At 47.9% G+C, this 25,105-nt stretch overlaps 1 protein-coding gene across 5 annotated transcripts in view; it reads right to left on the bottom strand.

The window, feature by feature from the left end:
• The window catches only part of LOC138504626 (aminopeptidase N-like), a 554,696-nt gene that overhangs the window by 263,530 nt on the left and 266,061 nt on the right, over positions 1-25,105 (bottom strand). For 3 of the 5 annotated variants that reach the window (XR_011279874.1, XM_069625220.1, XM_069625221.1), the window contains one exon: positions 7,873-8,653. The exons of the other annotated variants lie outside the window; for them this stretch is intronic. Coding sequence is in view for 2 of the 3 variants with exons in the window: in XM_069625220.1 (XP_069481321.1) it covers positions 7,873-8,477 (605 nt within the window). In the remaining variant the exon portion in view is untranslated. The remainder of the gene's footprint in view (positions 1-7,872; positions 8,654-25,105) is intronic. 5 annotated transcript variants of the gene reach the window in all.

Genomic DNA, 25,105 nt, shown 5'->3' with positions numbered 1-25,105 from the left:
AGTGGGAGGGGTGGGGGCCTACACACAGTGGAGAGCAGAGTGGGAGGGGTGGGGGCCTACACACAGTGGAGAGCAGAGTGAGAGGGGTTGGAGACTACACACAGTGGAGAGCAGAGTGGGAGCAGTGGGGGTCTACACACAGTGGAGAGCAGAGTGGGAGGGGTGGGGGTCTACACACAGTGGAAAGCAGAGTGGGAGGGGTGGGGGTCTACACACAGTGGAGAGCAGAGTGAGAGGGGCGGGGGCCTACACACAGTGGGGAGCAGAATGGGAGGGGTGGGGGCCTACACACAGTGGGGAGCAGAGGGAGAGGGGTGGTGGCCTACACACAGTGGAGAGCAGAGTGAGAGGGGTGGGGGCCTACACACAGTGGGGAGCAGAGGGAGAGGGATGGGGGCCTACACACAGTGGAGAGCAGAGTGAGAGGGGTGGGGGCCTACACACAGTGGAGAGCAGAGTGAGAGGGGTTGGAGACTACACACAGTGGAGAGCAGAGTGGGAGGGTTGGGGGTCTACACACAGTGGAGAGCAGAGAGAGAGGGGTGGGGGCCTACACACAGTGGAGAGCAGAGGGAGAGGGGTGGGGAAAACACACAGTGGGTAGCAGAGTGGGAGGGGTGGGGGCCTACACACAGTGGGGAGCAGAGGGAGAGGGGTGGGGGCCTACACACAGTGGATTGCAGAGTGAGAGGGGTGGGGGTCTATACACAGTGGAGAGGAGAGTGGGAGGGGTGGGGCCCTACACACAGTGGAGAGGAGAGTGGGAGGGGTGGGGGTCTACACACAGTGGAGAGGAGAGTGGGAGGGGTGGGGGCCTACACACAGTGGAGAGGAGAGTGGGAGGGGTGGGGTCCTACACACAGTGGGGAGCAGAGTGAGAGGGGTGGGGGCCTACACACAGTGGAGAGCAGAGTGAGGGGGGTGGGGGCCTACACACCGTGGGGAGCAGAGGGAGAGGGGTGGGGGCCTACACACAGTGGCGAGCAGAGGGAGAGGGGTGGGGCCTACACACCGTGGGGAGCAGATGGAGAGGGATGGGGGCCTACACACAGTGGAGAGCAGAGTGAGAGGGGTGGGAGCCTACACACAGTGGAGAGCAGAGTGGGAGCGGTGGGGGTCTACACACAGTGGAGAGCAGAGTGAGAGGGGTGGGGGCCTACACACCGTGGGGAGCAGAGGGAGAGGGGTGGGGGCCGACACACAGTGGAGAGCAGAGTGAGAGGGGTGGGGGCCTACATGCATTGGAGAGCAGAGGGAGAGCGGTGGGGCAAACACACACTGGAGAGCAGAGTGAGAGGGGTGGGGGTCTACACACAGTGGAGAGCAGAGTGGGAGGGGTGGGGGTCTACACACAGTGGAGAGCAGAGTGAGAGGGGTGGGGGCCTACACACAGTGGAGAGCAGAGTGAGAGGGGTGGGGTCTACACACAGTGGAGAGCAGAGTGAGAGGGGTGGGAGCCTACACACAGTGGAGAGCAGAGTGAGAGGGGTGGGTGTCTACACACAGTTGAGAGCAGAGTGGGAGGGGTTGGGGTCTACACACAGTGGAGAGCAGAGTGAGAGGGGTGGGGGCCTACACACAGTGGAGAACAGAGTGGGAGGGGTCGGGGTCTACACACAGTGGAGAGCAGAGTGAGAGGGGTGGGGGCCTACACACAGTGGAGAGCAGAGTGGGAGGGGTGGGGGTCTACACACAGTGGAGAGCAGAGTGAGAGGGGTGGGGCCCTACACATAGTGGAGAGCAGAGTGAGAGGGGTGGGGGCCTACACACAGTGGAGAGCAGAGTGGGGGGGTGGGGCATTAACTCCAGAGGCGGCACTGCTGGGGAAGCCAGGTCAGTGCACATGGAGGAAGGGTACCATGAACAGGCAGCAGGGAAAGGTGAAGAAACTAGGCCGCAAAAAGGGGAAGTCTCAGGGTGAAGGGGCCCTGGAAAGAGAGTGGCAGGACAAAGTAGGAAAACACATCGAAATTTAATACAATATAATGTGTAAGAAAATGGCTTATATATGTGCCTTCATTTTATTAAAATATTTCTTTAAAATTTGGAATGTGTGGTTCACTTGCTTGCTGAATCAGGGCGTCACCGAAGAGCAAGTCCTGCTTTGTGTTCGTTTTTTTTTGGGGAGAGTGTGGTAACTGTTGGCAATTCGAACAGGTGAAATATGGTTAAAACCCTGGACGGTGCCAGAACCTTCACCTTCTCAATGTTAGTAAACACCAGGGTAGAGGAGCAGCTGAATGCCTCTGCAGGAAGTCCTGCCCCCTGTTAGGCAAAGTTTGTATGCAGTACCCTCTGGGAACACTACATACACCTAGGACTACAGGTTTAAGCAAACCAACCTTTGGTATAAGTCTGTACTACACAGTTTTGGTAGCGGAGCTGAGCAGCCAGGCTTATCTCAAGAGGGGAAATGTGAGCAGTAATGATGTAACACAGAGGTCTACAATCACAGGTGTTCAAATAAACTCTTACACTCAAGGTTTCTTTGATAAATACTTATTAATTTATTTATCTGTCAGTTATAAAACATTCAATAGAAGAAGGCAATTATGTAATAACACACAAATATACTTCAATACTATTTTACAATACTTTTCAAGAGGAGTAAAAGGCAAAGGTTATTAGAACATGAAAGGTTAAAATTATTCTTAGACAGTGCAGATACTTTGAGTTCACCAGAAGAGTCAATTCAATTCAATAGGCTAGGCCAAAGTCAATGGGCTAAAGTCTTAGATAGGATAAAGCAGTTCTGGTAGTTAAACGGAAAAGTCGTTGCCAAATTTCTCGGAAGTAGTTTGTAAAAAGGAGAATCATATGTTGGGTCACAAGCTGATTAGGCCTGTGAGTTGCAAATGTTTCAAGCGCTTTCACTGCGAGAGGTAAGTACTCTGTCTTATTTTATAGTGCCTTACAATGAAGAAAAAGATACAGCTGATGACTTCTGTTCCTGGCAGTTCCTGCAGATCTTGCTGTTCCTGAACCTCAGTCCTGGGGACAAGAGGGAGGGCGTCCAGGGACTCCTGCACTGCACTGCGACTGGTCAAAATGGCAAACTTCAATTTCAGTGGCTATTTCGCGTTTCTGCTACCGCACTGCTAACAACGCTAGTCCTGGCTGTCAAGGTGGACTGTCCTTGCTTCTGAGGTCCCAAACTAAACTGAGGGGGGTCCGGCTTGGTCGGTCAGACGTCATGGGAGTCCGGAGGATCTTCCAAATATTTTCAGTCAGCTTACAAGTAACACAAACAATCTGGTGTCCCTCTCCCTGTCTCTGCGGTTTCCTGCAGCAATCTGAGGAAATGCAACCAGCTCTGAGATAGGTGTCCAGGTGGCTGACTTGGGAGTTGATTGGTCCTACCAACTCAAAGGGAGAAGTCGTCCTTTGCTGGGCTTCTCTGTCAATGCAAACTTGGCGATTCGGACCTGCAGCAGGGCTTCACCGGGCAAACCAACGATCCAGGAGTTGCAGCAGCCGTCCTCTTCAAGCTCTTCTTCGGTTTCTTCGTTCCAGTGGTCGACTCTGCATTTCAAGCCAAGAGACTTGCCTTTTATTCAGTTCTCTCCCATTCATTCCAGCCTAGCTGTCACTCACCCAGCAGGGTGGCTGTCCTTGCCAGACAGTCAGCCAGCCAATCCTCACAGAGTGCATTCGGATCTCCTGGGAGACTAAGCACGGGGAGTTTCTAGCACCTCCCTCACTTCCTGCCTACACCAGACACTCTGGAGCCAGAGGCGGTCTTCACTCCTGAAGTCCGCCAAAGGCGAATAAGCAAACAGACCAAACCTGATTTTCTGCGCAGAGAAAAACTCCAGAAGGACCTTTCCAGAAAGACCTGGCGAAACAAGAAGACCAGGAATCATTTTAGCAACGATGGCTGGGCGCAATCTTGAAAAACATGGCTCCCGCAATTTAATGTTACCGGGGCTACGAATAGTTTGCGGTGGGGAAAAATAATGGTAGTTCGTTGTAAAACCACTGCCACCAGCCATTCTGAGAGGAAAGGGTAACTTTTCACTGCTACATGAGTATCTAGACACAGGGGCTACCAGGTAACCCCTCCAGCACTCTATAGGGAGATAGCTTGTGCTGGGTCTAGGACTCTACAGGGCTAAGTGAAGTCAATTTCACTCCACTGTTCTGGGAAACAGTTGCTGATCCCAGAGAAGGTATTTAAACCTTGGGAAATCTAAAAGACATTCCTGTGTCACTGCACAGAAGGTGCTGTGTGACACAATTGAAAAAGACCATGCCTATGGAGTTGGTTAGACTCCATAATCAAAGGAAACAAACACAGAAAACACATTGAATTGAAAAGTTCAATGTCCCAAAGTTTAGCAAAAGAGCTGGAGGGCTCTAAGGTGGGAGGAATTGGCACATTTTTGAGAATTCTCGCTAACACCCCCATCCTTCATATAGGCTGGAAGCCAGAGATTGTGACATGCACCAAAGAAACACTGCGTTGGGAATCCCTTGTACTGTTGTTTCTGAGATGACGCCGGGCACAGCACACACACCGAAGTGTTGCTGCTTGGAAGGAGTTTCTTTGTGGTGTGCAACTCATAGGCTTTTTGACAGGTTGTTGCTTCAGTTGGAGATATCCGGGAACAGGCAGTGCAGATGGGGACGAACCATCAAACATCCATAGAATGACACGTGCCCCCAGCTAATGGACTGGTCAACACATGGCAAGGCACTCAAGCGTCTCAACAAACCTGGCCCTTGGACCCTGTCAGTCTATCAGTCTTTCGCTCTTAAGCTATTTTAATTATGTTTCGACTCAACAGAACTATGGCAAACAAATGCACCGGAAACTAGTTTTTGTTAGAACTGACTTTACTAATATGTAGGAAAATACTAAGAATAACAAATGTTAATCCTACTTTTTCTGAATCCAGCTGCCGGGGTTGGGGGCCGGGGGCACCACCATTATGCTTTCTTCAAATTGTAAATGTTTGTGGATCCATGCATATCCATAGCATGCAAGCGATTCTTAAGGGGTGGCACTGCTGGCCAGGAAAGAGGGCAACACACTGGACTTTCCATGGGCTCTGTGGTGCTGGTAACTAATGTTAACATGTAACGATTTGCTTCCAGTCGAATGACAGATGCACACATATTTCCCGAAAGAACACATGCTGGCAAACAAAGGGCACTAATGCACAGGAAAGCTATATTCAATGGAACTCTGGGGTACCATGCGTGACCCCTGTAAACAAATAAGGGGTGAAATTGACATGGCAGGTTCGAAATCTAGGTTCATCGATGCAGACTCACCGCTGCTCCTCTGGTAAAGCAAAAAGGCCATGTGCAACAGGCATTCTGTCGACTGATTCACATGTGAGATCTTTGTGTACCCCCATTACTCTATGCACTGGCTCCTACTCGTTCCCTGATCCCCATCTCTGGCCCTCTTTCCCTTCCCACCCCTCCCCATCCTCATACTTCCCCAGTCCCACTACTCCACAAAAATGCTGCTGTGTCTGAGTGGAATTTGACCATCCACATGGTGGGTGTGCACTCGCCTGTTTTTTAAAATGTTTAAAAAAAGAAATCGAATGATGGTAGATGAACCTCCGGAAAATATGTCGGTCTAATCCGCACACATTTTCCTATGCTCACTGCACAACTGACACATAGATCTGTGTACTCTGGGTGGACACAGCCTACAGGCGCTGTCCTCCCTGTCATATTTAGTTGGGATTTGACAGCCAAGAGTACATCAAGGCATCTCAGAAGGGGGAAGGCAAAACCTTCCTCTTGGTTTGGCCAGCCTTATTAACTAACAAAGACTCGATGGATCTGCCCTGTCCTTTGTTAGCTGCTGGTCACAGTCTCGCATACTAATCAGCGTTAATTCAAAGTGGCCCACGGGAGTCCTAGTTGCAGGACTAACAAAAGAGACAGGAAACCCCAACAACCTTTGGTATGCACTGTGTGAACCTGAATCCAGCTCCCACCTTTCAGTATCAATTTCAGTGAACTGTCATGTCTGGGACTGCATGTTTATAATAGTGATCACTAGTGGGGGCCCCATTCAGAAGGTACAAGTATGTGGATTGATGGAGACAGAAAGGCTTTTCTCACCGCAGCTTCAAGTAGACCTGCCTTTTTAATGAGGAACCACAGAGAGCTCCATTAACTAGAGAGACCCTTTGATCCACAACAGACAGGAAGATGGGTGGGATTAGTATTACATGTTTTCAACCCTTTACCTTTTCTGTTGCAAAGCACTCTGGTTAGGACCTCATGCATACAGGAGATTGGTTGTGGGGACCCAGGATTGGTTAAGTAAGGTAGGCTTAGCCTACACAAATCACTGTAACCCATATGCCTTTAACAGAGAGCTGAGGCTCTCTTTCGGCAGATCATCTGAAGGCCTTGCAAGGAGTAGCAAGGAGAACTCAGCATTGGTCCCTGGCTGAAGGTACTGTCTGCCTTACATCTTATGCCAGTGAAGGAAGGCCAGGACTTCCATGATGGAAGCAAGATCCCTCCCCTAAACATCTCCCAGGGAACAGAGGGAGATACTGAATCCAGAAGACCCTCCAGCAGCTCCGGAACCAGTACCCAGTCAGCACACAACATGCCCTGCCAGGCTATGCAGCAAGCTTCCTTGGTGGGAAGTGCCAGAGTCTCTGAACCAAACTAGGGACTAGGCAGCTGCCTGTAACATTCTCCTCAGCTTTGGACATCTGCCTCAATGGACAACACAAGCCCAGTGAAGAAGCAAGGAGGAGTGCATCAGCAAGCATCGACCAACGTCCACCTTAAAGGAGATTTTTGAGCCAGTCGAGCCCCCCAATCTGCAACTGACTGCACCACTAACTGATGTTATGCTGCATTCGCTAAAGCCATCTGAGACACCTCGACCAGTGCTTCAGACCCGCTGACCAGCCCTGAGGCAATGATTCCTGACCCCGAGCCACCGTGTAGGCCAGCCTGCAGTCGTCTGCCCAGCCTCATCCACCGAACTGTCTGCCGCCTGATACCCGCAGCTATCTGCCATCCTGAACTCTGTCTCAGAAGCTGTGAAGCACCCTGAAACTGACTTCACGCTGTTGAGCACCAAGAACTTCTACAAGCACAAGGTACATTGTGGTTCTGTCCCCCTCCTTCTTCTCCGAAGGACCCTACTGATAAGTTACGACCCATTGCTCTGTTTGTGTTGAAACCAAGTATCCTTGAAGTATTGAGATTAATTACTTTACCAACTATCCTCCTGTCAGTATCCAGAGTGCATGCATTTTCCTTCTTGAAACTCTCTGTCCTCTGCATTCCTTTACAGGGTGGGATGTATTTTGTAGTGTGCTAGAACTGTCTGTTGTGATAATAATAAAGTAGATATGCGTATACAACCTTAACTGGACTGTCCCTTTTATCATTGGGTAATAATTGTATTTTCAGTGTGTTGCAACTAACCAACGATCCAGGACCTTGCAGAGATAAGCCTGCCGTTCCGTCCGGATTACCAAAATTGGACAAGGAAGTTTATAATTTGATGGTGTTTCGAATCAGCTTGGATCCCTTCTGGTGTACTAGAGGTGTGGGGCTGTTTGATGGTTAAGAAACCGATATTTATCCGTGGACCACTGGTGTCCCGGAAGTTGATTCGTCACAGAGTCTGTCTTCCCTCTCTGAGCCCATCACAGTGTCGGCCTTCTCTTCTCAATCGCTGCCCCTGCATGTGGGCGAAGCTGCAGGACTAAACATGGATGCGTCTCCTGCCCCGCAACGCTGCATTTTGTGAATTTGGCGTGGACGCGTCTTCACAAGTTTATTTAAATGCCTGTATTCATATTTCCCATGGCACAGCCACACCTTGTTCACATGCAATTTTAAAGACACAGTCAAGGCATCAGAAAGCCTTACCTGGTCTCATTGCCTTCCTTGTACTCGCTCCGGTAGAACCCAGACAGGTCATCGGCCAGCTCCCCGGTGAACTCGCTGTGAACCGAATACCTTTGACCAGTTTCCAGGTCACTCTTCAGCTCCAGCACCAGATATTCAGTGGGTTCCTCCAGCCATGTCTTCTTGATAGCCGGAGCCACCGCGCCCTCCATGGAGGCCAGGGACACATGAAGCCCACCCTTCATGGTGTAGTTCAGCTTCTTGCTGTGAATCAGGACAAGGTTTGTGGCCATTTCACACCTGAAGTAGACGGTGCTTCTCCCTTTGAAGATGTAGAGCCCTTGGGGGTTCTTCTCCAGATAAGGGTGCAGCTCCAGGTCATAATGTTCTGGGATCAGGGATTTGGGGAGCCGGAGCCTGTTCCACGGGTTGTTGGGCTGTGGGGTTGGGGTTGGTGTGGTCGTGTGACCCGTCCCATTCGTGGGCACAGTAGGACCAGAGTTCACGTTCCTGTCCTTCTCTTTGGAGAGAGCCACTGACAAGCCAATGATTGTGATTAAAGCGGCCACAGAGAAGATGACGGCCACCATGGCCAGCAGACTGCTGACGTAGAAGCCCTTGGCCATGTTGCCTGCCCCACCACTTCAGGGTTTGACTCCAGAAAGAAAAGGTAGATGTTTCGGAGAGCCGCTCGAAGACTCTCAAGGCGCTGTCAGCAGGACTCTGGCGTCGCAGGCATCTTACTCAGAACATATTAACTCGAGGGCAGCCGGGTTAAACTGCTCCACTGGAACTCTTGCACCTGTTAATGTCAAAAAGAATCATTAATACCGAAAAGATTGACTTCAGGAGTAAAGTAGTGCAGCAAAGGGCCTGTAAAGTAATGAATACAATCGAGACATTTGCTGCTTAGTGTTCATAGGATACTGTGCAGATGGGGCAATGCCAGGGCCTGCTGTTTCCTGGCTTCACTCTTCTAATAAACCCACACACATTGCTACTCACAGCACTTTGCAGCTGGACTAAGCATGTTTCCCAAGTGTTTGCACTTCTGCGCCCATCTAAGGAGGCGGCCTGTGTGACCTGAAATTTCACTCTGCAGCTGCTGAGCCTTTCACACTCTACAGAAGGCTCATTCTGCAACGCTGGCCACTCTGGACAAGCCCCTGCTCTATGCACTCTGCAGTCAATTAGCCAACCGAAAGGTATCTGCAGGTCCTGGCTTGCTGCCATAAATACAGATGTCGGTGTTGCGTCCCTGCACTCAACCAAAACCTTTCTTGTGTTGAGAATATTGAAAAATCCAGCAGAAGTGACCTCGACCACATCGGTCTCTGAGGTTGGGGTCTTCTCATCTGATTCTAGTGATTTTCTGCATTGAACCGAAACAGACATTGTCTGGGTGCACAAGCAGTGGAGATCAGTAATGGCGGACATGATTGCGAGGGAAAACCGCCACAATCACGCCTCACTGCATGGAGCAAAATACTGACCCATGGAGGCGCATTAGAATCACGCCTCACTGCATGGAGCAGAATACTGACCCATGGAGAGGAATCACAATCACGCCTCACTGCATGGAGCAAAATACTGACCAGTGGAGATGCATCAGAATCACGCCTCGCTGCATGGAGCAGAATACTGACCCATGGAGACGCATCAGAACCACGCCTCGCTGCATGGAGCAGAATACTGACCCATGGAGACGCATCAGAACCACGCCTCGCTGCATGGAGCAGAATACTGACCCATGGAGACGCATCAGAACCACGCCTCGCTGCATGGAGCAGAATACTGACCCATGGAGACGCATCAGAAGCACGCCTCGCTGCATGGAGCAGAATACTGACCCATGGAGACGCATCAGAAGCACGCCTCGCTGCATGGAGCAGAATACTGACCCATGGAGACGCATCAGAAGCACGCCTCGCTGCATGGAGCAGAATACTGACCCATGGAGACGCATCAGAACCACGCCTCGCTGCATGGAGCAGAATACTGACCCATGGAGATGCATCAGAACCACGCCTAGCTGCATGGAGCAGAATACTGACCCATGGAGATGAATCACAATCACGCCTCGCTGCATGGAGCAGAATACTGACCCATGGAGACGCATCACAATCACGCCTCGCTGCATGGAGCAGAATACAGACCCATGGAGATGCATCAGAACCATGCCTAGCTGCATGGAGCAGAATACTGACCCATGGAGATGAATCACAATCACGCCTCGCTGCATGGCACAGAATACTGACCCATGGAGCTGCATCAGAACCATGCCTCGCTGCATGGCACAGAATACTGACCCAAGGAGATGCATCAGAATCACACCTCACTGCATGGAGCCGAATACTGACCCATGTAGACACATCAGAATCACACCTTGCTGCATGGATCGGAATACTGAACCATGGAGACGCATAAGAATCACACCTCACTACATGGAGCAGAATACTGACCCATGGAGATGCATCAGAATCACTCCTCGCTGCATGGAGCAGAATACTGACCCATGGAGATGCATCAGAATCACGCCTCGCTGCATGGAGCAGAATACTGACCCATGGAGACGCATCAGAATCACGCATCGCTGCATGGAGCAGAATACTGACCCATGGAGACGCATCAGAATCACGCCTCGCTGCATGGAGCAGAATACTGACCCATGGAGACGCATCAGAATCACGCCTCGCCTCATGGAGCAGAATACTAACCCATGGAGATGCATCAGAATCACTCCTTGCTGCATGGAGCAGAATACTGACCCATGGAGACGCCTCAGAATCACCCCTTGCTGCATGGAACAGAATACTGACCCATGGAGACACAACAGAATAACTCCTCGCTGCATGGAGCAGAATACTGACCCATGGAGACGCATCAGAATCACTCCTCACTGCATGACCCATGGAGACGCATCAGAATCACCCCTCACTGCATGGAGCAGAATACCTGAAGTTTGTGTGTTAAGAGATATATCCAGCAACAGCATTGTCAAGTTCCTGGAGCAGTTATTTTGGAGGGAAGGGTTTCCCAGGAAATGTCTATCAGACAATAGGTCACAACAAGTGTCTAAGGAATTTAGAGATTTTTTTAACAAGTATGGAGTAGAGCAGGTTACTACAGAATTATACAACCCTCAGAGCAATGGTTCGTTGAACGCTTTAACGGAACTCTCATGAAGGCAATTAGAATCGCTGTTGCTACTGGTGGCGTTTGGGTAAGGACAGTGATGGAAATAAGTTTCCAGTACAGGCTGGCTCCTCGTAGTGTGACAGGAGTATCTCGCTTTGAGGTGTTGCAGGGGACAAGACCTAACTCTCATATACGTCTTGGTTGGCTGGGCAAATCTAGGAGTGTGGGAGTGGACCTGGAGAGTGTGAGGGAGAAAATTATTGAATTGGGTACCAGGGCTAAAGAGCGATATGATCAGAAGAATTGCTGCAGAGAGTTCAAAGTCAAGGAGGGTGAGTGGATTCAAGTTAAACTTGCCATTAAGGTACGAAAGGGGGCCTCAGTATTCTCAGAACATAAGCAAGTTGTGAAGGATTTAGGCTCTTCTGTCTTAGTCAAAGGTGGTGGTGTCTGGAATAAAGAGAGTGGCAGTGCTTAGGATGGTTGGAGAGAGGGGTGAGAAGATGTGACAAATCATTTCTTTAAGTCTGGAAGGGTGGTGTTATTTATTGCTGTTGGAATGATAAGGAGAGGAGGTGTTAGAATAGGTATCACTAGGTCTTCATCAGTGCTTACAGTTCACTATTCATTATTCCTTAGACTAACATCTGTAGATTCTGTGATAAGGACAAGGAGACTATTTGCCACCTTTTACTCTCTTGCCCAGGTACGACGGAGATACGGCTTCTTTACATGAAATATCTTCTTCGACAATCATCAACGATCGACGAAGATATATGGTGGGCAAGGATGATCAGCGGAGATAGAACATCATGGCAACTACCGACCTTTAAGATCCTTCAACAGCTAATGGAAAAGCTAGAGCTTAAACCAAATGAAATTAACTAAGACTTTTCCTCTACTGCTTTTCTTTTACCGCCAGCAACACTACATGTTTTCCAAAGAGATAAATTCCAATTAGAAAGAAAAAATTGGACACAAAAGAAAACTGAAGATGTTGTAAAAATCAATTATTTGATTAAATTTCAACAATAAAAAAAAAATATATATATTCCTTACTGTACTTAGCTATTATTGTTCACTGTACATAGTTCTTTGTACGGCATAAGAGCCATGGTTGCTACGCATCGCATCAGCATCACTAGGTTCTGTGAGAGAATGTAATGATGTGAGTGGTGGAGTTTCCTCTGGAGAGGACAGTTGACTGTTCCCCGGCTGGGGGTCGTTTCCTTGCTTGAGATCTTAATAAAGTATTTGATCACTACTACTGACTGTGCCTGAGTCACTGTCATAACAGGCCCCCATCAGCTATCTGTATTCTGTTGGTCAATAGTGAAACTTGTACTTTTTTCCATGAAGACCTTTGTTTGAGCTTTAAGTGTTTCATCTCTGAACTTTGCAATGTTTTGAGTCCTGCGTCCCCATCACTTCCTGCCACAGGGAGTCTTGAGGTCGTGCCAATGATGCTTTATAAACAGGCTTCAGGGTCGCCAGTGTTGGTGAGTAGCTCTGGTGGGCCCTGTAAAAGCGCAGCAGAAGTGGTTATTCATTAGCCCCCCCCTCCTCCCAGTGATGTTCTTGCAGTGTAGGTGTGTTGTATTGTGAGAGTGGAATGTATTCATGACGTCATGTTACGTTTTGGGGTTTTATATCGTGCACTGCTGCAATTGCCATGGTCTCTTGGCACTTGGGGATTTGCAGGAAATATGTGGTGGGTTTGGTGGAAATAGATTGTGCGTTTCCCTTGTGGTGTTGCACACGGCTCTGAAAGAACTGGGCGCTGTATTCGGCAATTTTGCTAGGTTAGCTGTGGCGAGGGAGCAGAGAACGAGCGATTTGGGGGGATGTGCTATGCAACCTGCTGGGGGAGATGTAGTGTTCTGATGGTGTGCGTGTGTATTGTGGGTAGGTGCTATGCAACCAGGTGGGGGAGATGTAGAGTGTTGATTGTGTGAGTGTGTATTGGAGGTAGGTGCTATGCAACGTGTTGGGGGAGATGTAGTGTTCTGATGGCGTGAGTATGTGTTGGGGGTAGGTGGGAATAGGTGCCATCCAACCTGCTGGGGGAGATGTAGAGTTCTGATGGTGTGCGTGTGTATTGGAGGTAGGTGCTTTGCAATCTGATGGGGAGATGTAGTGTTCTGCCTTGTGTGAGTGTATATTGTGGGTAGGTGCTATGCAACCTGTTGGGGGAGAGGTAGAGCTCTGATTATGTGTGTATGTGTTGGGGCTAGGTGGGGATATGTGCTATGCAATGTGGTGGGGGAGATGAAGATTTCTGATGGTGTGTGTGTGTGTATTGGGGGCAGGTGCTATACAACCTGGTGGGATATGTAGAGTTCTGATGGTGTGAGTGTGTATTGGGGGCAGGTGCTATGCAACCTGTTGGGATATGTAGAGTTCTGATGGCGTGAGTGTGTATTGGGGTAGGTGCTATGCAACCAGGTGGGGGAGATGTAGAGTTCTGATGGTGTGAGTGTGTATTGGGGGTAGGTGCTGTGCTATCTGGTGGGGGAGATCTAGGGTTCTGATGGTGTGAGTGTGTATTGGGGGTAGGTGCTGTGCTATCTGGTGGGGGGGATCTAGAGTTCTGATGGTGTGAGTGTGTATTGGGGGTAGGTGCTGTGCTATCTGGTGGGGGAGATCTAGGGTTCTGATGGTGTGAGTGTGTATTGGGGGTAGGTGCTGTGCTATCTGGTGGGGGGGATCTAGAGTTCTGATGGTGTGAGTGTGTATTGGGGTAGGTGCTGTGCTATCTGGTGGGGGAGATCTAGAGTTCTGATGGTGTGAGTGTGTATTGGGGGTAGGTGCTGTGCTATCTGGTGGGGGAGATGTAGAGTTCTGATGGTGTGAGTGTGTATTGGGGTAGGTGCTGTGCTATCTGGTGGGGGAGATGTAGAGTTCTGATGGTGTGAGTGTGTATTGGGGTAGGTGCTGTGCTATCTGGTGGGGGAGATCTAGAGTTGTGATGGTGTGAGTGTGTATTGGGGGTAGGTGCTGTGCTATCTGGTGGGGGAGATCTAGAGTTCTGATGGTGTGAGTGTGTATTGGGTGTAGGTGCTGTGCTATCTGGTGGGGGAGATCTAGAGTTCTGATGGTGTGAGTGTGTATTGGGTGTGGGTGCTGTGCTATCTGGTGGGGGAGATCTAGAGTTCTGATGGTGTGAGTGTGTATTGGGGGTAGGTGCTGTGCTATCTGGTGGGGGAGATCTAGAGTTCTGATGGTGTGAGTGTGTATTGGGGGTAGGTGCTGTGCTATCTGGTGGGGGAGATCTAGAGTTCTGATGGTGTGAGTGTGTATTGGGGGTAGGTGCTGTGCTATCTGGTGGGGGAGATCTAGGGTTCTGATGGTGTGAGTGTGTATTGGGGGTAGGTGCTGTGCTATCTGGTGGGGGGGATCTAGAGTTCTGATGGTGTGAGTGTGTATTGGGGTAGGTGCTGTGCTATCTGGTGGGGGAGATCTAGAGTTCTGATGGTGTGAGTGTGTATTGGGGGTAGGTGCTGTGCTATCTGGTGGGGGAGATGTAGAGTTCTGATGGTGTGAGTGTGTATTGGGGGTAGGTGCTGTGCTATCTGGTGGGGGAGATGTAGAGTTCTGATGGTGTGAGTGTGTATTGGGGTAGGTGCTGTGCTATCTGGTGGGGGAGATCTAGAGTTCTGATGGTGTGAGTGTGTATTGGGGGTAGGTGCTGTGCTATCTGGTGGGGGAGATCTAGAGTTCTGATGGTGTGAGTGTGTATTGGGGTAGGTGCTGTGCTATCTGGTGGGGGAGATGTAGAGTTCTGATGGTGTGAGTGTGTATTGGGGTAGGTGCTGTGCTATCTGGTGGGGGAGATGTAGAGTTCTGATGGTGTGAGTGTGTATTGGGGTAGGTGCTGTGCTATCTGGTGGGGGAGATGTAGAGTTCTGATGGTGTGAGTGTGTATTGGGGTAGGTGCTGTGCTATCTGGTGGGGGAGATCTAGAGTTCTGATGGTGTGAGTGTGTATTGGGGGTAGGTGCTGTGCTATCTGGTGGGGGAGATCTAGAGTTCTGATGGTGTGAGTGTGTATTGGGGTAGGTGCTGTGCTATCTGGTGGGGGAGATGTAGAGTTCTGATGGTGTGAGTGTGTATTGGGGTAGGTGCTAGCTGATGTTTACCTGCCTTGTGTGAGTGGCCTCGTTGATGTGTGTGGTATAGAGAGATGGTTAGTAAGTGGCACAGAGAGGTGAGACACCAACATACACCTGTCATGCGACATTTTGATGGATGCAGGTTTTTGGTGTGGCTGAGGCTCATATACATGAGTTTATGGAAGAGTTTGACTATGGCAGTGAATGCATGGGAATGTTTGACATAAACGCATGACAAGGAATGTAAGAGGCAGGTTTCCATGTTGGAGTCTCGTTGATATGAGGATAATTCAACTGCACGTGTGGAGGTGCAATCGGAAGACAGCATGGCGGTGAACGCACACACACACATGCATGAGACAGACATGGTGAACTTTGCAAACTCTTGCATCAGACACTTTGGTGAATGTTGCAGATTACTCAAGAAAGAGTTGAGCAATGAGGAATGAGATTGCAGGTTGGCACATGGAAATGTGGCGAGGCAGTTGGTGCAAATCCGGGAACTGTCAAGAAGTCACGTTGCATGAGCAACGACGGCCAACCTCTTCATTTCCTGGGCCAGTAGGGTGGATGCCTAAACCTGATTTACATGTTTCTGGGTTCTTTCTTAATTTAAACCCATAAACCCTTTCAATGCACCTGCCCCCTCCCTTGGTTGCCCAATTTTGGTTGTGAGTTCTTGGCAATGCGGGGTATGTCATAACGGCGAAACTGGCACATAAGGGCACTCAAAGGGTTAATACTAAGACACCTAGTTCTTTATCTTTTCTAGGAAAGGCATTCAGGGCCGGGAGTGGGAGGCTATAGGCATTGCCAGGACAGACAGTATGGAACAATATTAAGAGGAATGTGGATATGTAAGTCATTATTGACCTCCTCCGAACTAATCAGAATGCAGTCAATAACTGGTGTTGCTGACTGCCTTCTAAGTCGTCTGTTTCCCGAAGAAGACAGAAAAACATCAGAAAGCATTTCTCTGCATTCAAGTAACAGCCATGCAATGTCCCGGCCAGATTTATTCCATCAAGGCACCCCTTCCACGAGGGAGGAACTCCCTGAAGGAACATGAGAAGGAGCAGAGAAAAGAACCCAGTGACGTTGCAAAAAGATACTGGCTGAAGAGGATGACTATATTCTAAAGAAACTAATGACGAAGTAAAGAATCAAGAGAACTCAAAGTATAAAAAAAGAAGGTAACTCGTGCACAAGGTGCTGCTGAAAATTCAACCATTCAATAAATGTGCAGAGGCTGAAAATGCAAAGTAGACTAAAGTCATCATAGAAGCTGGCTACACGCAGTGGATAGAACACAGGCCAAGCCGCCATTATATAGAAGCTGGACATTGGTATCATGAACCAACTAAGCCAGGACCCATGAAGTAGGAAGGGAAAGCTGTGTAGCAGCAAGAATAAGCAGAACCATGGAGCTGCAAGACGAGGCTGTCTGGCCTGGAGTCAAGACTGAAGAAGCCAAGGTCAGCTACCTATTCTGGAAAGGAGTGAACGTACGAATTATGAATTATCTATCCCTTGTTAAGGTGCAAGAAAGAACACCAAGAGTGCCAAGTTTAATTCATTCATGGTCTCCTGTCACGTGAGCCAAGGAGGACAATAGAGTTTGAACTTGAAGTCCCAGAACACGATAGCGAGTGCTCTCACTCCCACGTAGTCTAAAGACAAGGATACTTTGCAAGGCCAAGTTCAAAGACAATCTTCATGCCAGAAGGCATGGGCGATGAGAGATGCTGGCCTAATTGGGTGGGGAGGAAGTGTCATGACCCATCCCCTTGCACCTGGATCTGAGCTTACGTGCTGCTACGTGAACCGAATGTTCCAGACCTGGCACAAGCGTGCCAACCAATAATAGTAGTCCATATAACAATGGACCTTATAGTTTTAAAACCAATGAGAAAGTGTGTATCTAATGTTTCTGAAGATGACATGTTTTAGAGGTAGGCATATGTTTTCCACCAGCTAGTGTGCAGCCAATCACAATCCTAGTTCCTATAGAAAGTATACTTAGATGTTCCCCTCAAGTCAATCCCGACCCGTTGTAGGTTTTCATTATTGCCACGTAGTATGATGTCATCTCTGATGTATTTTTGATATAAAAGCTATGTTTTGCATGAATATTGCTGAGAGAAATTGAGCGTATGTCCGTTGATGTTCATTGTAATTCGCTGTTTTAGATCATTGTTAATAAAACAGTACTTTGCCATCTTCCTGAGTTCGTTCGGTTATTTGAACTCTGAATGTATCTGTGTGATCCCATCCATTACAACCAACGTACATGAGCCTGCACCCTGCTTGCCCCCACACAGCGGCCTGGATTTGTTTGCATCACTGGTACCAGCAGAGGAGGCCCACATGAAAGAGCTCTGATAATATTACTGCCTGATCTAAGAGGAAGTTTGAGGTCATCCCTTAGTCTTCCACCAGCACCTTCCTGCATTATCATTAGTATTAGAGAGTTTATTGAGCACAGAGTTAACTTCGGTAAGCAACGGAGCGCTGTACAATCATCGTGGGAAGAAAACAGTGAGGGAAACAGAGAAAAAAGGAGCGGGGAGCTTATAAGGGAGGGTGGGCAATGAACAGCCTGGGGGAAGACTGTGGGGAGCGGCTCACTGAGTCGCAGGTAGGGTAGTGAGTGCAGGGTGTGTGTAACTAGGTGGTAAGGAGGAGTCATTCCTTGAAGAGGAAGGTCTTGCGTTTTTTCTGGAACTGTAGAAGTGATGGGGCAAGTCTGATAATGGGGAGGAGGTTCTAGAGTCTTGGAGCATAGACAGAAAAGGCCTGGCTTCTGGTTCTTTCCTTCCTGCTCGTAATTCAAGTCTGCACATTTCCTTACTTCGCTTGGATCGCAGGCCTCTGGAGATGCTGAGTTTCTCAGCAAGGTAGCTTGGGGACTTCAGGGGACTTCAGGTCGACAACCTTGTAGATGCTTGCAGCGGGATCCGGTTCAGTTTGATCGATGAGGCTCGGGTGATGTGGCCAAATTTGCTGAGTCCTTTAATGAGCCTTGCTGCAGCATACTGGCACATTGTGGGGGTGCAGGGTAGTCACTGGAAGGCCTTCCAAAAGGGCATTCCCACCATCCAGGCGGGAGAGAACAAAGGCTTGGACAGCCAATCTAGCGTTGTTTTCTGGGATGAAGTTCTTTATTATCCACAGGCGAGATAGTTGGTACAAGGCCGTTTCAACCTTCCTTGATATGTGCTGTTTGAACATGAGGTATCTGTCGATGTCAAACCCAAGGGACTTGGCCCAAGGAGCCAGCTGGGGTGTGATTGCCTATCCTTCGAGATTCAGTGCAGAAAGCCAGATCTGCATGTCAGGGTGTTTGGTGTTCTTGGTCAGCAGTAGGATTTCAGTCTTGCAGGGCTTGAGCTTCAGGTAATGGCTGGACATCCAGTACTAGATCTATGTGAGGCAGGCCTTGAGCCTGTGGATGTCTTCCATGGAGGATATCTTGCGGTAGATCTGCACGTCATCTGCGAGTTGGTGAATGTGGATGTTGTGCGCGGAGAGGAGAGTTCAGAGTGGTTCCATGTAAAGATTGAAGATCATGGGTGAGAGGATGGATCCTTGTGGGACTCCATGGGTGATGGATAGAGTTGGTGATCTAGAAGAATCCATTTGTACAAACTGTTGGTGGTTCACAGGGTAGGATTTGAATCAGCTGAGGACAATCTCATGGATCCCCATGCATCGATGTGGATTGACAGTGAGTTCCTGGTGGTCTCTTGTGTCAAATGCTGCAGAGAGGTCAACGAGAACTAGGAGGCAAGGATGGCCATCATCAAGGATTTTAAGGGCGTAGTCGATCACCTTGAGGGTAGCCATTTCTATGAATCTGGGTCTGAAGGCAGATTGGAAGGACTGAACAAGGTTATTGGCTTCAATGGTTTGGGGGAGTTGTGTGGCTACTACTTTCTCAAGGATCTACCTAGGAATGGAAGATGGGATGGCAGTTGCTGAGATCATCAGGGTCCAGTGTTGGTTTCTTAAGAAGCAGGAGGATTTGTCAAGTTTTGAGGTTTGGGAGGAAGTGCCTTTAGTTAAGGAGCTTTTGATGATTGTGAGGTAAGGGAGGAGTGCTTCAATAGGAAAGCTATTGAGGGTTTGGAGTAGGTGCCTTGAGTTAGGTAGCTGTTGATGATTGTCAGGTAAGGCAGGAGTGCTTCAGTCAGAAGGGTCATGAGTAAGGAGTCTGGGAGGGTGTCATCAGCATACAATGTGGCCTTGAGGGATACTAGAATGGCAGTGAGGTCTTCCACAGTTAGGGTATTGAAAGTTGTCCAGGTGTTTGTAGTTTTGTGAGATATGGTGTGTGGTGTCCAGGTGTTGGTGGATCATGTTGATCTTATTGATGAAGAAAGAGTTGATGCATTCCTTTCTTCTGGTGCCTTTATTTAATTAGGGTACTTTCCCGCGTAGTACTTAGCAAATAGATTCCTAGGCTTGGTTTGGGCCTGCCAGTTAGCTGTATAAAAGTGTTCAAACTGCACTTGTATTTACTCTATAAAAACACAGGCAATTGGTAGTTTTGTGAAACCGGATATTAAATTATGCCTCCTAGCATAACAATATGTATGTATATTGGCCTACGCCAAGTTGCTTAAAATTGTATGCAAATAACTCTCAATGGCAAGGAGTTGACCTTAGAAATTAATGTAAGCCGCCATCTTGAATTAAGCCCCCATTTTAGGTTAGAACCGCCATTTTGGGGTTTTTGTACAAAGTCACCCTGTAATCTAAAATGGCCGTCTCGTGTGCCTTTGTTCTTGCCTTAACCTCTCCAATCTCTGTAGGAGAGTTAATGTCCAACCTGCCTTCAGGCTACATGTTAGGGTCATGTAGACCTTGTCCTTTGTTGACCTCGGGAGCAGCGGATTACTTGAATTAGCAATGTTAAACTACAAGTATACAAGAACAGTAATGCTATCCAAATATAATAGGTGAAACATTTGTTTGGTCTGTATTAAACCAGCATGTAAAGGGTGTAAATGTTAAATTAAAGGATAATGGAGTGTGTTAGTAAATGTATTCAAAAGTAAACTGCATGCACGAGATATGTAAATTAGGAAAGTGAACCTGGCACGACCCTAGCCCACTGTATAATTAACCTGTAAGAGGGCTGGACATCATTTTACAAATTGTATAAATGCGTCGATGTCCAGATAGGAAATTCTGTTCACTGCTCACATTGAACCCTGCTGGTGGTCTCTGTGATGTATTGACGGCCAAATAGCTATTTGTGTACCTTGTTGAATACTGTTCAGTTTTGTAATAAAGATTCTGGGAATCTTTACAAGCCCGTGTCGGTGTATTTTCCTTTGTTTGGTGTAACAGCCTTAATATTGCATTTTTTCTGATACCACAGTTTGAGAGCAGCTTCGGTTAATTCGAGCCTCCACCTTCTCTGGGCACCACTGCCAGGTGGCATACCAAGGAAAGAAGTGTGTGGCAAGCAGCCCACTGCATTCCCATCTGGGGTTTGGATCAGCTTTATGGAATTGTACACCTTTCATCCCTTCCAGCTTGCGTTTTATCACATTTTGTGAGGTGTTATTTTTCTAACTCTCCCAAAAGCCTAATTTAAATCACGTCTCTGCCATACACCAGAAGTGTGAATGCTCTAAGTTGTGGAGCACACATTCCTTTACTGGCAAACAAGCCACTGCAGTGCCTTTAAAATGTAAACACAACTCACTGATCACAGCATGCACCATTAGGCACAGGTAGACATGCTGTGTCTCAATGCCTATGTGTTCCGCAGAGTAATGCGCTACTATATGTATGTTTCTTTTGGTATTCAGAGAGTCGCAGGGCAAACACTGAAGGGGATTCTGACATTCATCCTGTCACCTTCTCCAGGCCCTGTGGACCCATTTTCCATCCAGTGGGGGTTTTGCGCTGCAGGTTTTTGAGAGAAAGGGTCAATTGATTGCACACGCTGTATTGCTTTCATTCATTATGAATAGTCCCACATATGGGCTCTCTTATTCGCTTCGCCTCTCACATTTCAAGGCACCAGTGGCTAACTTAGCGTAATCTCCTGCATGCATTTAGTTTCGCGGGGCCTGGGCATAGTTTGAGACCAGTATCCCAGCTTGTTGGAATTGAAATGATATTATGCCTTCTATTGCAGTATTTGAATGTGTATTGGCCTACGCCAAGTTGTCTAAAAATATCATGTAAATAGACTCCGCGGCAAGGTCTTGACCTTAACGAAAAGTTATGTAAGTCGCCATCTTGGATTTAGCCGCCATTTTAGGTTCTCTTGTAAAGTGGAAGTCACCCTGAACATCAAAATGGAGGCCGAATAACATTCTGAGTGAGATTCTGGCCGTTGTGACCTCCGCACACACGAATAATTAATATGCCTGCAGGCCACTTGTCGGGGTCGCGAACTAAGACCTTGTCCTATCACTGACCTATCTGTAAATGAACAACTGTATCAGCGGAACTGATCAAAATGCATACATTATAGGATTGACCTGGCAAGGAACCCTAGGCCTGGTCCCAAGAATGGTTAACCCGCGAGAGGGTTGGCCAAGGGCTGGATAAAGGATATAAAAGCCCAAGTATTCCAATGTACGGTCTCTCTACTAATGCATCGAACCCTCGTTGAAGTTCGTTACGTTACTCTGAGAGCCGAATAGCTATCCGTTTGTCAATTGACTTTTGGTAACTGTTGTAGCTTTTAAATAAAGCACTTGTATGTCCTTTGTAACCTGTGTTGGTGTGTTTCCTTTGGGCTTCCCAGCCTCATATCAATTTTTATGTTTTCACAGTTGGCGCCCGAACAGGGACCCTCAAGATTGATGCCGGATCATTGAAGGTTGACGCAGACTATCGAACCGGGATCGGACGGTGTGATTCTGCGGGCCCGACCGAACGAGACGCGATACCTCGGCAGCGCTGCACGATCCGATCCTTGGACGATAGTCGTGTGGTCTGACACGGCATCTTGACGAGGGTCTATTTTTGAGGCGGGCAGATTTGTCGAAACCACCAAACATAAGGTAAAATTCGTTAGGTAAGTTCTTTGATAAACCGTACGGTCCTCCTTAGGTTTGGTCAGGTGTAGTCGTGACCCGGCTCTTAATTTAACCCTGACAATTTGAATTTGGCGTATTGTATCTGCAGACACAATTATTGACCAGGTAACACCAATTTTTTGTGAAATGCCTGGGAAATTGTCTAGCTGCTTTAGGGCTCTGTCCCGCAGCGATCGACAATCTTTGGAATTTAGCCGCCCGGCACCACAGGAGGGGTCGCCGGCATGTACTATGTACTGTAAGTATGGCATTGGTAGTATAGTATTTAATGATATTTGGCACAGACAGACCAGACATGCCTCCGAATTTCAGTGGCCAATCAATGGCAGTTTTGAGATCTCCCGTATTGAATACCTAGAATCAGTCTTGCTAAAAAAGAAGGCTAGACCTGCAGCCTTTGATGTTTTACAGAATTGGAAAAAAGAAGCGTTACAGCAGCTTAAAAGTAGGGATAAACATGTACGCCGTCATAAAACAAATGCCGAAAAAGCGTTGTTATATGATAAAGAAAAACATTCAGAATCAGTTAAAAATATGGATAGGGCTTTTTCACTTTGAATCCAGAAAATTTACCCCTCTAAAGATTTTCATGTTTCCGAAGAATTTATTGAAAAATTGTTAAACGAACGCAGCCCTGGTGCCTCTGCGCTGCCTTCGTATGATCCTTTCTTGGGCGCTCTGCCCATTCCTGCTGTTGTTCCTGCTGTTATTCCTGTTCCCCCCGTACAACCGATTGTTCCTATTCCTCTAGTTGTTGTTCCTCCACCTATCGCACCGCCCCTTCCTTCTGCGCCGATAGTTGCACCTTTATTAAATTTACCTGCACCTCCACTCCCGAGTGGTCCTGTATTGACTAAAGTTGATCAAGGTGCAGGATCAAAGATCGTCACTCGTAATACTGTTTCTGCAGATAAGAAACAGGAATTGTTTGCATGGGCTCAGCACTGTATGGAGAAAGGTGATCAAGTTAATGTTTTTTCCACATTATCTAATTTGAACAGTTTTCCCGAGAAAAATGTTTTTATCGAAGGTTTGGGGACTCATTTATGTATGATGTGGGGTAGATTACAAAATTCGGATCTTCCACAAGGGGTGAGAGATCTAAATGCTTTGGCACTTTCGAGGGACACAGAGCAGAAAGTACATGGTCATGTTGAAAGATTGTTTGAGTATAGGAGGGACTTTGAGAAAGCACGAGATGAGGATGATGAAGACGACAGTATGTATGTGCAGAAACGGTTCCTTCCGTGTCGTAGATCGGCACCTGAGGAAGTACGAATTTGTACCAAAGATGCGATTCGATGGATCTCGGATTCATCGATTCTGCCAGATGAAGTATATGACACGTATAGTCAGTATACAGTAGAAATGCAAAGAAAGGTAATTCAGGTAATGGTACAGTACCTGCAAGAAGAATGTGTAAGAAAGAAGGTTAGTTGCCCCATAGAATTGTTGGGGATTTGTAAAAGGGCTTTTTCGCCCGACACTTCTTCGGCTGCCTTAGCGCTCGACCTGGCTCTGTTGCTTAGTAAGTGGCCGGAGGTACCTATATCTCAACTGCCTATGAGAGAGGTTCCTCCGACCTTTGTCCCAAAGGTTGAGATTCCCGCCAACGCTGGGACTGGTGCCCCCGCTGTGGATATATCTGCACATTATGTATCACAATTCGTTCACGTCCCGTTTTCACGACAGGAAGTGAACACTATTAGACAATCAGTTCCCGATATCAGGAAAAACCCGACAGGGTTTTACAAAGAGATAGAGTCCGTCTTGCAGTCCTCTGTGTTCACCTTAAGTGATATTGACTTGTTATTCCCTGTACTCCTACCTGTAGATGTATGGAAGCAGGTTCGGACAATAGACGATGTGCCAGGGTTGGGAGATACGTGGGCTAATATGATTAGGATTGATGGGGAAAGCCCAGCAGGTGAGAAACCACCACAGGTAATACTTACTTTGCCTGATAGAATTGTCGCAAAATTAAAAACTATAATTCCAGAGAAAATAATTATTTGGGACAAGCTTATGGCCTGTGTTCAAGGGAAAACTGAAGGCGCCACCGAATTCTTTAACAGATTCGTGCAGGTATTTTCTGACTTCAGTGGGCAGGATTTGGGTACAGAGTCTGGAAAAAGGTTGTTTGTGGACAAATTTGTACATGGATTGTTGCCCGACATCCAGTCACAAATGATGTCCTCTGAGAGCGCTTGGCAGGCAAAATCTCAATCTGAGGTTTTGCACATGGCTCAGTATTATGAGAACCGTGTTAATAATGAGAAGGAGAAAATAGAAAAGAGGAAAGGAGATTTGAAAACCAAAGTATTACTACAACAAATTGTTAGAAACCCCAGAGGAGGCACGACACAGACCAGAGGTCAGTATGTCCCAAAAGGAAATGTTCCTTTGGGTCCTGTGAATATTAATCACAGTGCCCCGTCCTTCGACAAAGGTCAAACAGTGCATTTGGGAGTATGGGTAGACGACCTAGGGGCCGCCCTGGAGCAGGGGGCCCTGATAGAGGTCAGTTTTTGCAAGATCCTCAGCAACCTTTTTCACAGGAAAATCAGACCTCGAGTGTGGACTCGAGGAACATATTTGATCACCCTTCTGCTGCCTACCTTTCTGAAGAGCTTCCTTCCGACAATACTCTATTTCATTAGGACTGCCCGAAGCAGGGTTTGGAACCTTCACCTATTCCCATTAATCAGAAAGGCCCCTACGTTGAATTATTAGTAGGGAATAGGAAACACCAGTTTTTGATAGACACTGGAGCACAGAAAGTGCTCCATTGATCATTCTCGGGTTCCAAACATTCCACTGTCTGGGCAAACAAATGTTTCTGTAGGGTTTTCTGGCATACCAATTGTCTGTCCGGTTTCTTCACCAGTGTCTGTTTCTTTGGGTCCCTTTACGGACCATTGCCCTTTTCTTCTGACTT

Source organism: Ambystoma mexicanum, chromosome 11, assembly GCF_040938575.1.
Source record: "Ambystoma mexicanum isolate Mex_15411 chromosome 11, UKY_AmexF1_1, whole genome shotgun sequence".
NCBI lineage: Eukaryota > Metazoa > Chordata > Amphibia > Caudata > Ambystomatidae > Ambystoma > Ambystoma mexicanum.
This window is presented reverse-complemented; position numbering and strand designations above follow the sequence as displayed.